Source organism: Ornithodoros turicata, chromosome 1 (assembly GCF_037126465.1).
Source record: "Ornithodoros turicata isolate Travis chromosome 1, ASM3712646v1, whole genome shotgun sequence".
NCBI classification, from domain to species: Eukaryota; Metazoa; Arthropoda; class Arachnida; order Ixodida; family Argasidae; genus Ornithodoros; species Ornithodoros turicata.
In genome coordinates, this window is record NC_088201.1 from 64,133,178 (window position 1) to 64,150,162 (window position 16,985).

A 16,985-nucleotide genomic window follows, 5' to 3' on the forward strand; every position below is an offset into this window, starting at 1 on the left:
CGTCTACTTCGCCTAACACCCCACCAATGTGGTCCATGGTCACACCCACTGTGTACACACATATCCCTGCGCGAGCAAAAACGACCATCCCCCGCCTGTCCTGCGGTACCTCGTGCTGGAGCACCTGGACGCCCTACACAGCCAGCGAATGCAAATATATACCGACGGCTGGGTCTCCGCGGGCGTCTCCACAGCAGCACTGTTCCTCCCTTCCGAAAACATCGAACAAGCCTTCAAGCTTCCCCACGAAACGTCGTCCACCGAAGCGGAGCTTGTAGCCATTCACAAAGCACTGAAGCTTGTATCCTCTCGACCACCTGGAAGCTGGACAGTCCTCACAGACAGCAAGTCGGCGCTGGAGGCACTGTCTTCGCCTCGCTCGCAAGTTGTTTCTGACATCCGCTCACTGATCCTGACTGTGCACAACCTCCTCGTCACCTCCGGCCACTCCGTGTGGTTTCAGTGGGTGCCAAGCCACATTGGCTAGCAGGGAAACACACGTGCCGACGCAGCAGCGAGGCGCGCTCATGGCGCAGCTGTGTGCAACACTGTCATCCCGTTATCACCCTCCGTATGCCGCATACACATCCGCCGGCGCTTTTCCTTCGACACCCGCCTTTTCATGGAAAACACTGTCGCAGCCAACACCTTCCTCCACCGCACGACCCGAAGATGGCCTTCACTGTGTCACTACGGCTGTAGCGACACAGGAAGAGTCGAAAGGAAGAGTCAGCTCTCCCTCGTTTTCGCCTGAATGTTGCCCGTACTCCATCGTTCCTGTTCAAGATCAAGCAGCGTCCCTCTTCGGCGTGCCCCTTCTGCTCCACCGACGTCTACACCCATCATTTACTCTTGACCTGTCCAGGATATGCCGCTCCTCGGACTGCACTCACGCACCGCCTATCTGCCCTGGGGCACAGAGACCTCTCTTTGGCCACCCTACTGGGCCCTGTAGGGCAGAAGCAATGGGCTGTTACCAGAGCGCTATTATGCTTCCTGGGTGACTCTGGGCTCCTAGACTGCCTCTGAGCGATCGTGCACTCATGCCCCCCTGCTGCCCATTTGCCGCTTGCTTCTTTTTCCTTTTCTGTTTCTGTTTTTTTTTCCTTTTTTTACAAGGAATAGCAAGTCGGCTTCTGTCTGGCTGACCTTTCCTTTTTGCCTGCCTTTTTTTTGTAATAAACATATCCCCCCCCCCACACACACACACTGGAATTTGCCATAGGCTGCCGCTGTACCCGCGAGGAGGAGTCCCTTCTACATCGTCTTCGGCTGAACGTTGCCCTCACCCGTTCACTCCTGTTCAAAATGGACCGCGTCTCATCTCCCACTTGCCCCTGCTGCGCCGTAGAAGACGATATCTCTCATCAGCTCCTCCACTGTCAGCGTCACCACCATCAGCGAGCCGTGCTCTGGCAACACTTCTCCGAGCTTGGGTGCACGGACGGACGGACAGACGTTTCTCTCGCAACACTCCTTGGCCCTGTGCAGCGAGCTAACCAGTGGAGAGTCACAAAAGCGGTGCTCCGCTTTCTGCGTGACACGGGCCTCCTGGGCTCCCTGTGAGCCGAGTGTCTTCAATTTTTCTTGTTTTTATTTATTTATTTATCTTTTTGTTATTTCCTTTTCTGCTGTTTATATTTTTCCTTTCTTCTTTTTTTAGGGAATAGCAAGCCGGCGTGCTGCATGGCTGACCTTTCCTCTTTCTTTCTTTCTTATTTTTTCTGCCAATAAATCCCCCCCCTTTTATCCTTAATAAAATACTTTTTTGAATAAGCATTTTGTACATTGCTTTCGTACCAAGAAAAATGAAAAACACTGCATATATTGAGGATTTTCGCTACATATTTCGAAGGTTTTCAGTGCATAATCGCGTGCATATTTCCGGAGTTTTTAGTGCACAGTTACCCGCGCACTAGGGATGACCTATTTGTCAGCCGTGTAACAAGGAACAAGTTTGTCACAATTTTTCACGAACATTCACCCATATGTGTCCTGGAGATCATGGAGGAGTCTCATAACTCTAATATAATCACATCATCTCATAATCACTCTAAAGTACATTCTTAAACAAAACTTCGCCACATAATATGCCGAAGGCCAAGCATCACTCTCAAGAATGAACTTCACCACATAGCACGTTCCTAGGCAGCCATCATCCCGAGTAGTACTGATTCACACGAACGTAACGTTTTCTGTGGCCGAGAAAACGCAACAGACGCAAAAAAAGGTTACGTTCGCGCGCTCTAAGAACCGAATGTCACGTCATACCTTAAAGCCACGAAGTGCATTGCCGCTAAAATTCCATCAATGTATCCAGTATAGTATAGTATGGCAAAGTTCAAACTACTGAGGGTCACATGAATGAAACGGGCTCGTTTTGCGGAGTAAACAACAAACGTTGTTAAAATTGGATTACGACGGAGTAGATGACAAAGTTGAGCAAAAAGAAAATGTTTTTTCTCCAGTATGTGCAAATTTATATAAAATTGGCGGTTGCTTGTGTAGTCACTGGAACTACAGAGAGCTTAGTGGGTAAATCTTTCCTACACTGAGAAATTTCATTCCGTTATCTCGAGTGCTTTCAGAGATATGCAGTGCCAGATTTCACAAAAGACGCGAAACTTCGAAATTACGGGACATACTCTGTTAACTTTGCCCATTTTTACTGCAAGAAATATTGAACATTGTGATATAATTTAAACGACACTGCACTTCATTATGCTGTGACTTTCTTTTTTCTTTGTAAATCGAAGCTGTGTTCCGGGTCACCCTGCTCGGCTTGACGTGAAATCATCAACACGTACAAAAGCCACAATGACATGCACACCACATTTTCGGGACATTCTCGCAGAAATGAGAAATGGAACATTGCCACTCACTTACCCACTCTATTAACAACAAGAAGCACGACTTCGTCTTCACGTATTTCATGTTGAACCCCATATCGAGTGCCATGCTTCTTGTGAACGAATTATCGACCAACAACTCACTCGGGTAACAATTTTAGAGATTCGCGGGTATACGAGCTACTGTATCTGGCTGTCCGGTGGTTCTTGACAGTGTGCAAGCGTCCGCTGGGAAGCTTCGAGCCCCCTGTAGTACTAGCTGCACGAGTCATGCAACCGAATCATACGACGCACTGTTTAACACAATGGAGCGGTGCCTGTCCTCTGCCCCTGCTCGCCTCCTTTCCCTTTCGGCATTTGTCGTCGCCTTTAAAACATCTAGCACAACTCGGAAGCGTCACAGCTGTCTTTCAAAATGTTGCTGCAATTATATTTGAGCGTTTGCTTTTTAGGAATGTAGAGTGCCTACAAATGTACGCAACCGTTTAATGAGTGCTGTATGGAAAGCAAGGTGAAAGAGAGGGATGTATGGTTCGATGCGTTTTTTGGTTTCCGTCGATTATGTGATGATGTGCCCTATGTATATTTATACAGATCATGGACGAGATGCGCGTGAAAGGTTTGAAGGTGTGTCGGGATTAGAGCGTCGCAGTGTTGTGTGCGTTCAACTCCACTAGTAGTGAGAACCAGTTAAACGTAGCGGCTGTTGTATGTGTGTCCTGACTTACCGGCGTTTTTCCCGCCTTTTTCTCACAACATAGTATTTCTTTGGATGCAAAGCTCTTCACTAATTTGCTGTGATTACATTCACGTTTTCGACGTCAATCTACACTTTTAACAGCAGTGTTGCTTTATCGCTAGTGTTGCTTTATTTATGCCCGGTCCTTGTACGACTTCTCGTCTCGGCTGACTCTCCCATTGGCAAGAGTAAATTTATTGATGTTTTAGATAGTGTAAGAGTATCATATATCAGCAGGATGAAAATAACAAAAATAAATAAAAACGCCGATAGAAGGCCTACTCTGCGCAAAAATGTTCGACCAGTGCTATTTAGAAGTAAACTGTGCTTCTGACGTCATGGAACACGTTTTACAGGGTCAGCTGTGTAGTAGAGACTTTCCCGAGATCGCGTCGGCGTCGTCGGCATTCGCATGTCCCCACAAAACTCTTATCGCATGTGCGCTCAGCGCTGTGTGTAGATCACTGGCTCTGTTGATTAAAATACTAGAGTATGACGCCTGCGTTTTTAAATCAAATTATTGTATAACTGATATTTTATTGTCTCTACCTAAGAAAACATTTTGGCAATTGCCTATGTCCGTATATCTGTACACACAGTAGTTTCTGTGCCGTCCAGGATCGTCTGCACAGGTAATCTCACACGAGTTTACATAAAACTGCAGTTGTCGCAGAGCGTTAACATAGAGGGCCCAAATGGCAGCGTTCCCCGGTTACGTGAGGCGAAGTCAAGTCAAGCCAAGCGATTGGCGGTACTGTGCAAGTTATTTTTCTAGTGCTCTAGTGCAGACTTTCCAAAGCGTCGGCGGCGGCGACATGTGGGGGGTAAGGAGGAACACCGCGCCGGCTTACAACCGCTATCGCTCATATCACCGGATTTTTAGTATATAGCCGAAAACGTACACGATAAGACCCCCTCTCACCTCGTCACCACTCACCTCGCCAACCATTTCAGCGACCACAAATCAATACTCATTTTAAAAATTTGTCAACACACCGGCCTCATCTCAACACACGCACAGCTGACGCTGAATTTCGCGTTACACGAGTCGTCACCGTCCCGTAATCTTTTTAGGTGTTATGAAGCCTTGCCGTAATAATTACTGCGAGTCAATACTGAGAGGTTACAGATTTTTCGCGGAAATCCGAAGTCTTAGAGTCTAGTTTCGTCTGGTTGTTTCTATGTCTTGTGCATATATCTCCCCAGACTCGGGGAAACGTTACCAACAGTAACTGTAGACCCTCTTATACACAGAAGGCAGCTTTTCTAATGGCGTATTCTACACCATTTATTCTGCTTAAGACACTCTGTTTCACGCGGGTTTTCTCATATCACATTTTCTAACACCATCATTAGACATCTTCCAGATGAACCTACGGAATAAAAAATGTGTTCACTTGCAAAAAATGTTGAGAAGATTCCGCTGATAAGAGCAAAAAAAAAATACTGTACAGATCGCCTATAGGGGGTGCCACCATTGGACTGACCTGGGTGAGTACGTAAGAGAAGGGCTTCGCCCCCAGTCAATGTGAAGCAGCGGACACGTTCAAATTGCGCATGTCCGACACAGTACACAGATCAGCAGGGGCCCTGTTCTCATCAAACTAATCGACCTCGATTACTTTATGTCTCGCCTGTCATTGGTCGTTACGTGAAGAAGGCGTGAAGAACTGAGGTGAATGTCACGAGCCCTCAACCAACAGTCGAGCACTTGGTCCTGCACTCTTTATGCTTTACCTACACTGTTAAAACAGAACTTCACCACATAGCACGCTCCTAGCCAACCATCATACCGAATGATATTATTCTGTGTCATGATTTGTTCAAAACAGGGGGGAGGCGCCTATCTGGGACAAGATAATCTGTCCCAGATAGGCGCCTCCTCCCATTTTCACCAAATCAATGCACAGAATGATATCATTCGGAATGATGGTTGGCTAGGAGCGTGCTATGTGGTGAAGTTCTGTTTTAACAGTGTACTTTATCACGAATTTTGCAGGATGAAGTGCTGGACTATCGGTTGAGGGCGCGTGGCATTCATTTCTGTTCTTCACGCCTTCTTCACGTAACGACCATTGACAGGCGAGACACCAAGTAATCGCCGGGTCGATAACTTTGACGAGAATAGGGCCCCAGAATGGATCATACACTCTTACAAATGAACTTCACCGCATAGCACGCTTCTAGCCAACCATCATCTCGAATGATATCGTTATCTGCCCTGATTTGTTGAAAACGGGAGGCGTACGCCTTTTTTGTGACAATTATGAACAGCATAAGTGTCGCAAAAAAGGCGTACGCCTCCCACAGGTTTTAGGCACAGACACTGGCGGCTGCGCCGACAGTATAAATATTTATCGTCACCACCATGCCTCTACCCTACACTCTCAAAACAGAACTTCACCACGTAGCACGCTGAAGGCCAACCACTGCACAGAATACTACCACCACCCACACAACCACCAGCTGTAACAATTAACATAGCTGCAGAAGTGTCACAAAATGGCGTACGCATTCAGGATGATGGCTTGCAAGGAGCGTGCCTGTTTCAAGAGTGTATGCCTGTTTCCATGCGAACCATGACGTTGCCGAACTCCCCTGTCACCCCCGTCTATAATCTGAACGACAATCCGTAGCCCGCTGACTACACTTGGTGTGCCGCTGCTACGCAGGGCACGAATTAAAATAAGTGTAGAAGACAAGGTTTATTGTGTCCCGTGTAACGTGCATGACGTGCGTCTCGTCCTTGCTGCTCATGCTACAGACTTTTAAAGGAGGTAAAAACTCCCATCTGCATGTGTTTAGTTACGGGTGTAATAGGTGTGATATTGTTCTTCTACGCTTCGTAATTCTATTTACAATTTAATGTTCAATACTTCTCCTTCATAACGTGTGCAGCGTTAATACAAAAACGCACTTTTTTCGGATACGGGCGAGTAGACGCACCGCCATCCAGATACCTCTATCCATTGTTACGTCATCTGAAGAATTGTAGCACCCAATCAGACGCCAACGCGGAGGTACACATAACGTTCTGCTTTACACTCTTAAAATAAGCTTCACCACATGGCACCCTCCTAGTCAACCATCATCCCGAATGACAACGTTCTCGTCCCAGATTTGTTGAAAACGGGAGGTGGAGCCTATTTTGTAGCCATAATGCGGTACATAATCGCTCCACATAATAGACTCCGCCTCCCGCTATCGACAAATCATGAGCGAGAACGTTGTCATTGAGGATGATGGTTGGCTAGCAGCGTGCTATATGTAATGAAGATACGGACCTATCAGATTCATCTATATACAAAAGGTGTCACAGCCAACAAGTTATAATCGCCGTTTGGAGCCGACACAGTCGGCGGGCTATCTTGGTAGAGTTCATAACCCCTTTAATGCGTTAGCATTATGAGTGTCAAATTGAAAAAAGCTGTATGTATGTGTGTGTGTGTGTGTGTGTCCGTGTCCGTGTATGAGATGGTGAAGCCTCACCGAGGTAGAGATATAAGTGGACATGCAGTGCCGGATTTAGGGAAAGGCAGACGGGGCACCTTGCCCCGGGGCACCCACCACAAAGGGGCCCCGACCAGAGAAGGCCTTGTCCAAGGGAAATGTATTTTGCACGCCTGAAACGCATCCCTGAAGCGGAAACTTGGTAGAAATCTCTCCTCCGTCAACGCATATCCACCCCGAATAACACATAGGATAGACATGGGATACACCAGGAAGCCCCCACAGCACAGTGCCCCGGGGCCCCCACCACTGTAAATCTGGCACTGTGGACATGTAAAGGGGATATAAGAGGGTAAATGTAAATAGAGGTTAATGATATAAAACTGAAGTCGTTGAAGGTAATTAAGAGTAAGAGATAAGAGTGATTAAAGTTAATGAGAGGCAATTGAAGCAAGAAAGTTGAGTTTAAAGGTAATGAATGCAAGATACATGTAATTAAGAGCAAGATGAAATATTAAATGAAAAGATTACTGAAGGTAACCGCAGGTTACCGGAGGTAATTAATTCTATTAAAGGTAATTAACGTAAATTAAAGGGAAATTGAATATAATTAAAGCATATAATGTAAATACGGTAAAAGAAATTAAATGAAAATCAAGATTACCTCAGCTAACCTGCGATTACATTCGGTAATTAAAGGGTAACTTAAAGTAACTGAGGCTAATTAAAGGTTAATTAAGTGGACTTACATATAGTAATTGAATGTGTCGAACCGGAAGTCAAGTATAGACCAGAGGTGAACTCCCGGAAGTCAAGTATAGACCACAAAAAGCCCCTTAATGCTAACGCATTTCTCTCGCATTTACCGCTAAACCGCCACTGAATTTTTCGTCCTCTGTTTTGCGTTTGAAACATCCTGTGCTCAAAAAGCCCACCGTTACGTGTCCTCTCCAAAACGAAGCTCATTCTAGATTACTGGTGTGTTCAAACGTCGGTAGGACCCTTGCCTACTACTTCTCTTACACCTCCCTTCTAACGATGAAACTTTCACCCACAAAAAGCAGCGGGGGAGAAGACCACCGTTCCGCATGACACCATGCTAGGTCACTCATTGCCTCCTCCTCCTAAATGGACAGAGCAGCGTCGAACCTCCGCTGTACACGTGCAATTACAAGATGAAGGCTGATTGTACTGTCGTGTTTATTACACTTTACTCATGTGACATGGACGCAATCTGATTAACAGTGGAACGAAAAATAAGAGACGTGAAGGTATACTTTTCCATTGCAACTTTCGCATTTCTAAGCGTGCTCGCGAACGGACCAAATCCCCACTGTTGTAAAGTTCTACAGCTTTATTAATTCTATGTCAAGTGCTCACACTTGTACTACAATATAATACTTATGCAGGGTGTGTTTTTCTTTTATTCGCTACAGATTTTTTTATAAACAGACTATGCGGATATCGCTCTTAAAACAGAGGGGGGGGGGGGCGGGGTGTCGAGGTAGCTTGCCGTTGTTGGCCGCACTCAAGTGGGCATCGTCACGACTATAGCCAAAAAAAAAGGAAAGGAAGGTGGGAGAAAGGGGAGTTGAGGACTTCAAAGTGATGTAGAAGCAGGATGGCCGGTACTGATGGGACGGAAGCACACTGTAGGTGAGAGGTGCACTAGAGTGGTCTCTCCGCTCTTAAAACAGAACGTCATCGCATAACACGTTCTTGGCCAATCACCATTCCGAATTCATCATTCTATCCCCTGATTGGTTAAAAACGGGAAGCGTACGCACGCCTTTGTGTGACACTTACTTATGTTAATTGTCACAAGGCGGTCGGTGGCGGTGGTACTCTCTTAGAAATGAACTTCACCACATAGCACGCTCCTAGCCCACCATCATCTTGCATGATATCGTTATCCGCCATGATTTCTTGAAAACGGGAGGCGTACGCCTTTTTTGTGACAATTGTGAACAGCGTAAGTGTCACGAAAAAGGCGTACGCCTCCCGTTTTCAACAAATCAGGGCAGGTAACGATATCATTCGAGATGATGGTTGGCTAGGGGCTTGCTATGCGGTGAAGTTCATTTTTAAGAGTGTAGCGCTGAAAGAGCTACAAAAAGACGTACGCCACGCGCTCTCCACAAATCAAAGGTGATTCTGTGCAGATGCACTGTTAAAACAGAACTTCACCACATAGCACGCTCCTAGCCAACCATCATTCCGAATGATATCATTCTGTGGATTGACTTGTTGAAAATGAGAGGAGGCGCCTATCTGGGACAGATTATCTTGTCCCAGATAGGCGCCTCCCCCTTGTTTTGAACAAATCATGACACATAATGATATCATTTGGTATGATGGTTGGTTATAAGCGTGCTATGTGGTGAAGTTCTGTTTTAACAGTGTGGTTCGCGTTCACCGTGCTATGTGGTGAAGTTCTGGTTTAAGCATGTAGAACATAGATGCCGCTCTTGTAGTTCAGTTGTAACGGCCAGGTGGACATGTTCTGACTGGCTAATCACCTAAATTTATTAGCTATTTAATTATGGGCTTTCGGGCAAAAGTGAGATAGCAGAATTGGCAATAATCATCGCCGAAAGCCATTCTATATTTAGAAAAGTTCCCAAGCGACCACATTCGTTGCGATAGCCATCGTTGAATTTTGCTATGCAAATGAGCAGAAACCGAAACCGCACGGATCCGGAGTGTAGGGAGGACAGCGCTCATTTCACGTCAGAGGGGCACGTGCTTTCGAGCGATGGAGATGATTGGAGTAGGTGGTGACCTGCTGGTTAAATCGACGCTGAGAGGTACCGGGCTCCGAATCCTGGTGCCGGCTGTGCTGTTTCGAGTTTTTCCTGGGTTTTTCTCAGACACTTTCAGAGATATGTCGGCACAGTTTCCTTAGAAGCCAGCCCAGGACGCACATTCCCCAAGGGCGTTAGTCGTGACGTTGCCCACCTCTGTGAGGCCGACAACGGCGAGCCCCTTCATCACCGCCACCACCACCGCCGCCGACGGTCCAGATAAAAGCCTCCGTCGGCGAAGGTCATACGCTCCTGCTACGCGCGGTTTGGGTTTCGGTTCATTTGCGCAGCAAAATTCGGCGATGGATATTTCGACGTACGTGCTCGTTTCGGGGTTTTTACAAAATAGAATGGCTTTCGACTAGGACTGTCTCTCATTCTGCTGTCTCATTTTTACCCGAAAGCCCCTAATTAACAAGCTAAATTAATGAGTTTTAGGTAATTAGCCATCTATAATCGTGTTCAACCTAAGAACGGCATCTCCGGCGGGGAGGACGTCCTCCTGGCCATATAACTCGCCCTGCAAAAACGACATATATGCTGCTCTCATAGACTTTTTATGAAAAAATCTGTAACGAATAAACACCGTGTATGTTAAATGAATCGTGATCTGTACAAGTATGTACCGCCGAGTACCCAACCCAGGCAGTGTATACTGACGCCTCGTAGAGCAGGTGTCACCCGAAGTAGATGATCGAGCCATCTACACCATTCCGAGAGTAGTCAAAATGACGTGACCTCCATGCAGCAAACTGGCGATGATACTAAGGGCCTGTGGAAACGTGGAAATATTCAATTACATTCAAACTTCGCACTTATTTCACTTGCGTCGCTTTTTCAAGAACAAGGTCTCTTCCTAATTTTGATAAGTACATGCGGCTCGTATATGTTGAGCTTCGAACACGGACTTGAAAGGAACATGCTCAATGTTTAAAGGTACCGTAAGACAGGAGAGGCGAAATCTCAGAAAATGTATCTATTCGATAGCTCGAGCCCTCAGTACACTTTCACTACTCATTTTGGCGCTCATAGATCTTTACAAAATTAAAATTGAAAATTACGTGCTACAGTGTGTCGAAGTTGCCACCTGGAAGATGGTAAGGAATCGGGCAAGTTAGTAAACGTCTAACATAGCTGAAAGAAGCGCTCAAGATCTGTGTCCGTAACTTGAGTGCTTCCTTTAACCATGTTAGTAGGGCGTCAAAACTACATTGCATGCATAATACCCTAGTCAGACGGCAAACTTAAGGCCGTTAGCGGAACGGCCGTTACTTCACCTGTAGTCCAACCACCATTTCGAATGGCATCCGTTCTCTGCCCTGAAAATGGGAGGCGTACACCTTTTTTGTGACAAATATGCGTTCATAATTGCCACACACAAAAAAAAAGGCGTACGCCTCTTGATAACGGCGACTCGATTTGAGCTTGAGGCCCCTGCACTCTAATGTGTATGTGTTGTAAACATGGTGCACAGTGTTCACCACACACGAACGAGCGCACTACGCTGAATTAACGGAGCCAAGTGGATAGGCAGAACCGCCACACACATACACATAAATGGGATGAAGATGTGGTGGGTCATTCACCGCCGAACCGCCGAAATGAACTCATCATTGGAAAACATTAGTATTCTGTTTGATTTGGTTATCCCATTCATCATGATTAATTTATCTGTTGTTGGTGGTGGTTATCAGCCAAGTAAAGGAAATGTTTTAAACAGGAAGTATTTCAAGGGGCACTCAAGTGGAAAGTTTCTCCTCGCCAAATGAAAGACGTCGTTACCTTGACAGCAACACAAAAAAGGAACGGTATTCATCAGTTGTGTCTTTCATGATTTATGAACGAACGAAACCTCCAGTTTGTGCCTTCCCTCTTTCTCTTTTTCAAGAAGCGCGACAATGCGTGATTTGTGAAAAGCGCGGGGCGTACGCATTTTTGTGACAATTCACATAACTGCGCAAGTGTCACAAAAAGGCGTACGTGTGCCTCTTGTTTTCAACGGATCAGAGGGGAGAATGATGTCGCTCGGGGTGGTGGTAGGCTAGGAGCGCGTTATGTGGTGAAGTTCTATTTTTGGTGGTGGTGAAGTTCTACCAAGGAACTTTATTCTCTTTCTGCAGAAGGCGGGTCTTGCTCAACGACCCATCTAACACTTTGCTCTCCCCGACGAACTCATGCACACTCTACGCATCTCCACCCTTCATCCTCTATCCTCCATCCGGCTGTGTTTTTTTTCTCTCTCTCTCTTTTTGCTATAGTCGTGACGACGCCCCCACTTCTGTGTGGCCAACAATGGCGTGCCGATCCTGCCATTACCCCCCCCCCCCCCCCCTTCTCTTCTATTTTTGGAGTGCATCAATCACTAACGACACAACGCATGTTTCATTCCGCGAGGAGAAATTTTTGCACTTTAGTTGCCCCTTTAACATAAACACAAATTGACACAAAAAAATGCGTACGCTTCCCATTTTTAACAAGTAAGAATAAAGACCGATATGATGATTGGCTATAGGAGCCAACCATCTTCAAGGTTGGGTAGGAGTCAGATTGTCACGGAATGGCTTCACAGCAAGAGTCATACGTACGCATGCAGCCTTAAGCTGTGCCAAGATCCTCACAGCCTCATCATATCCTGCCGGGTTAGCCCTAGCGGGGGCTAGCCTGTACCCGGCAACATCGGAAGGGTATATGTCTTTCTGGATACCGCGAAAGTCAACGGGAATACTGCCATCGGGTCCGGGATACGGTTGGTTAGCCGCCTCAGGAGCGCCACGGTGAATCAGTGCAAGAACGGCCACAGCGCTGCTGAAGTACAGGATAGCGGTGAAGCCATGTACCAACGCCGCCTGTGAATAAGAAATACGCGGCCACTATAGTTCGGGACAACATAACAGCAACAACAAATAAGGAATAATGATGATGTAGTGGGATGTTTCGCCGCTGAGGCGGCACCCTATCCCATTGCAACAACAACAACAACATTGGGACTACATTGTTCCTGCAGCTACATTCCGCCCGCATATTCTAATACGTTTATACCATTGTCTACAGGTGAACGCATGATGCTCGGGCAGGGCCCAGCCTGCTGGCCGGCATCAGCCCCATCTCATCATCATTTCTTTATGTGTGTGTGTGTGCCTCTCAAGCGTATGTTATTTCGAGCGAGCATATTCAGAAATACGACCAGTGCACTGATAATATCGCGGAAACCCATATTATGGAATGCGTATCTAAAGCACTTGGGTACCTTTCGAAGGCACGCAAATACATCTCAGACCGTCGTTTCGGACCATCTTGTTACTAATTCGTTCAGTTTCGTTATGTCTTCCAAAGTCACTTGGATGAACTGTCTGGACTCGTACGCAAATACTTTTATTATACTACTAATTCGGCATGTAAGGCGTCTAGATTCAGTAGTGGAACTGGTGCTGTAAATTTTTTCATTAATAACCGAACTACAAATCAACGTTATCCCCATTCGACGTTGCTCTCTTGGGAACCCAGCTGAGGATGTTCACCCCGCCCCCGCCCCCCTCTTTATAGCACTGCTGGGTGTCTTTGGGCGCGTTAAGTAGCAGATCTGAAGATCGCGCTCCGTCTACTCTGTCCATCTCGCTCCGGAACCTCTGCTAAACGGAATTTTAAGTCAAGAGAGCATTGCGTGTTCACGTTGCGTGTGCAATGCCCCTCTAGGCCTCCGGGTCTTCTGGTTCGGCTGTCTGCAGCCTTAAAAAACATTAATTAAGGTGCACGTGGGTCTAACCGGAGAGGATGGTGGAGAGCGCGAGAAGCGCTCCGACTTGTGGGTAGGAGCACGGGAGCGCCACATTCCGCAAAAGAAGATGTCTCGTTTAGTGAAAAGGAGCGCGCTCCATGCGCTCCGGATCCGCTACTTAACACGCGCCGGCCCAGGACGCATACTAACCCCCCTGTCTCCCACTCGTTCCTAATGTGCTCTCTCCATCTGTCCACGTCTGTACGGCGCTCATATAGCCGCTGTGGCTTCGTGACGCTAAATTGAACTTAAAAAAAAAACGTAACGCACCCTCTAACTGGAACTGTACTGCAGAAACAGAACGTCACCACACACTCTAAAAACAGAACTTCACCGCATAGCACGCTTTGCGCCAACCATTGCCACGAATTATAGGGTTACCGCTTCTGATTCGAAGATAGAGGGGGCGTACGCCTTTTTGCGGCAATTTGAATATATGAAAATTGCTACAAAAAGGCGTACGCCCTCCTCTGTCTTCCAATCACCAGCGATGACACTGTCATTCGCGACAATGGTTGGCGCGCAGCGTGCTATGCGGCGAAGCTCTTTTCTTACAGTGCATATAGCACGCTCCTAGCCAGCCACTATTCCGAATTGTGTGTCCTGATTTGTTCAAAACAGGGGGAGGCGCCTATCAGGGACATGCATAATGTGCTTTTCAACAAATCAGGATACAGAATCATGGCATTCGGAACGATGGTTGGCTAGGAGCATGCTATGTGGCGAAGTTCTGTTTTAACACTGTGTTTTGGGCTGGTTTGTCACGGCCTTTCGCTATTCACTGTAAAAACAGAGCGTCATCGCATAGCACGCTTTGCGCCAACCATTGCAAGAAATTGTAGGATTATCGCTTCTGATTCGAAGAGGGAGGGGGGAGGCGTACGCCTTTTTGTTACAATTTGAATAGTTAATTGATACAAAGAGACGTAAGCCCCCCTGTCTCTGCGAACCCGAAGAGATAACCCTATCATTCGTGGCAATGGTTGGCGCAGAGCGTGCTATGCGATGAAGCTCTATTTTTAGAGTGTTCGTCCTTCGATCCACATCCACAGGGGGCGAACATGGATGTGTAATTTGAGCGACAAAAAAAAAAAAAAAAAGAAGAAGAAGAAGAAGACAAAAAAAAAGGCAGGAGTACCATGTACTCATATCAGACGAGTTTTGATGTGACGGGAACACTGGACTACCGTATCTGGTGCTCCAGAAGACTCTCCCATAGAAATGGCAGGGTGACAGAGAGCGGGGTCGTGACAGTTCATGCATCTCCAGCCGCAGTCAGCCCTTTTTCTTTTGCCTTTCGAAGACCTCAGGGTGGTACTATTGATTAATTGTTTGTCCAATGAGCACAAAGTACCCCGAACATCCTTATTGGCGCTTCAAGACGTCCACCTGCTTGCACTTAACCTGTGTGTAATAAACGGGCAGTTTTATACGCACGATGAATCGGCCTATTTGGCCCGATTTGTTGAAAACGGGGCATATAAAGGTATCATTAGAGATGATGGTTTGCTACACTCTTAAAAATGAACTTCACCACATAGCACGCTCCTAGCCAACCATCATCCCGAATGACAACGTTCTCGCCCCTGATTGTTGAAAACGGGAGGAGGAGCCTATTTTGTGCCGTGCATAATGGCACAAAATACGCTCTCCAAGCAACGGGCCTAGCGGAGAGACCACTCTAGTGCACCTCTCACCTACAGTGTGCTTCCGTCCCATCAGTACCGGTCATCCTGCTTCTACATCACTTTGAAGTCCTCAACTCCCCTTTCTCCCACCTTCTTTTCCCTTTTTTTTTGGCTATAGTCGTGACGATGCCCACTTGAGTGCGGCCAACAACGGCAAGCTACCTCGACACCCCCCTCATTTTTAAGAGTGTAGAGTGATGCTACTGCAACCAACAGGAACAAGCGTAGGGCGGGGCTTAAACGTACCGTTCTTAGGTTGAACACTACACTCTTAAAAAGAAGGGGGGCCGAAATAGCTCGCTGTTGCTGGCCACACACGACAATACCCCCACCAAAAAAAAAGGGGGGGGGGAAGATGAGAGTTCAGGGAGAGGTACAGGCAGGATGAACGGTACTGATACGGTACGGTACTGTACTTAAAAAGGAACTTCGCCACATAGCACGCTCCTAGCCAACCATCATCCCGAGTGAGTGACATCGTTCTCTCCCCTGATTTGTTCAAAGCGGGAGGCGTACGCCTTTTTGTGACGCTTATGCAGAAATATTTTATTGCCACAAAAAGGCGTACGTCCCGCGCATTCCAGAAATCATGAGTGATGAGGCACCCATCTGTACAATGGTTGGCCTTCAGCGTGCTACGTGGTGAAGCTTTGTTTTAAGAGTATACTATGGTGCGCAGGGGCGCCGGAACAGGGGGAGCAAAGGGAACGACGGCTCCCCCTCATTTACGAATGGGGGAGCACGGCTCCCTCAGTGTCAGCCCAGTGTCGTGATGTTCTACGGTCTAACGGAATGGCCCGTGTTCTTTCGGCGGCCATCAATTTAGAGAGGAATAAACAGAGAGCCTACCACTGGTCACTGTGTGCGGAGACCGTTTGAGAAGAGCTACATACGAATGATGTCCGGTTCACTGGGTTCTGGAGTTGACCATGGCAAGGTTTCTGGTGCGAAGTGCAATAAATCAGTCAGAAAGTGTGTACCGGTAGGCGCGAGCATTACTAGACTCAATCCACGGGGTGGGGTGGGGGGACAGAGGCGCAAACGGGAATAGCGAAAGGCACGCAAGACACCAGCCATCTGGGGGAAATAAGGATGCCAAGAAACCGCCCGGTTGAAGACAGAGGGTTGTTATAATGGCGGTTTGCGAGGCGCAGCCACAGATTTCATTCGGTTGTGGCCAGGGTGCCCACTTCGAGTTGGCGTGTAAGACCTGTAGTACGACAAGTGCGATGGACTGAGACGAAACGTCGCACTGGTGTTGTGTTCATGTGTCGGCAGTGGCAACGTCGAGGGAGCGCCATCAAGGCCTCACCTGCAGCAGCGTTACAGGATTATCAAACGCCATAGACATCGGAGAAAGCCACACCTCTGGTAAGAGATATGTATCGCAGCTTGCGTGTTGTCTTCATATTACGTATGTATATGTTCACCTGTCATAGTAAAATATTCTATCTGTTAACCTGGTTGCTGGCTCCTCACTTTCCACTGTACCGGTGTCCAAAGTTACCCGCTGTTGTAATTTATCCGGCTTTTCTTATTGAGCCGCCCTGGAGTGATAACGACAGCGTGACACCCAGTCAAAGGGACACATTCTTGCTGAGCTCCAGACCGCCCCAGAAAAGTCTGGTTTATTCGCAGAAGGCTTGCGGATCAGACGATATTCGCTTCCAGTCCCCATAC

The 16,985-nt window shown here is 47.2% G+C and overlaps 1 protein-coding gene across 1 annotated transcript in view; it reads right to left on the reverse strand.

Annotated features, from left to right (window-relative positions):
* LOC135378320 (uncharacterized) overlaps positions 1-16,985 on the reverse strand; it is a 51,457-nt gene that overhangs the window by 16,986 nt on the left and 17,486 nt on the right. The window contains exon 3 of the mRNA XM_064611323.1: positions 12,428-12,688. Coding sequence (XP_064467393.1) covers positions 12,428-12,688 — 261 coding nt within the window. The remainder of the gene's footprint in view (positions 1-12,427; positions 12,689-16,985) is intronic.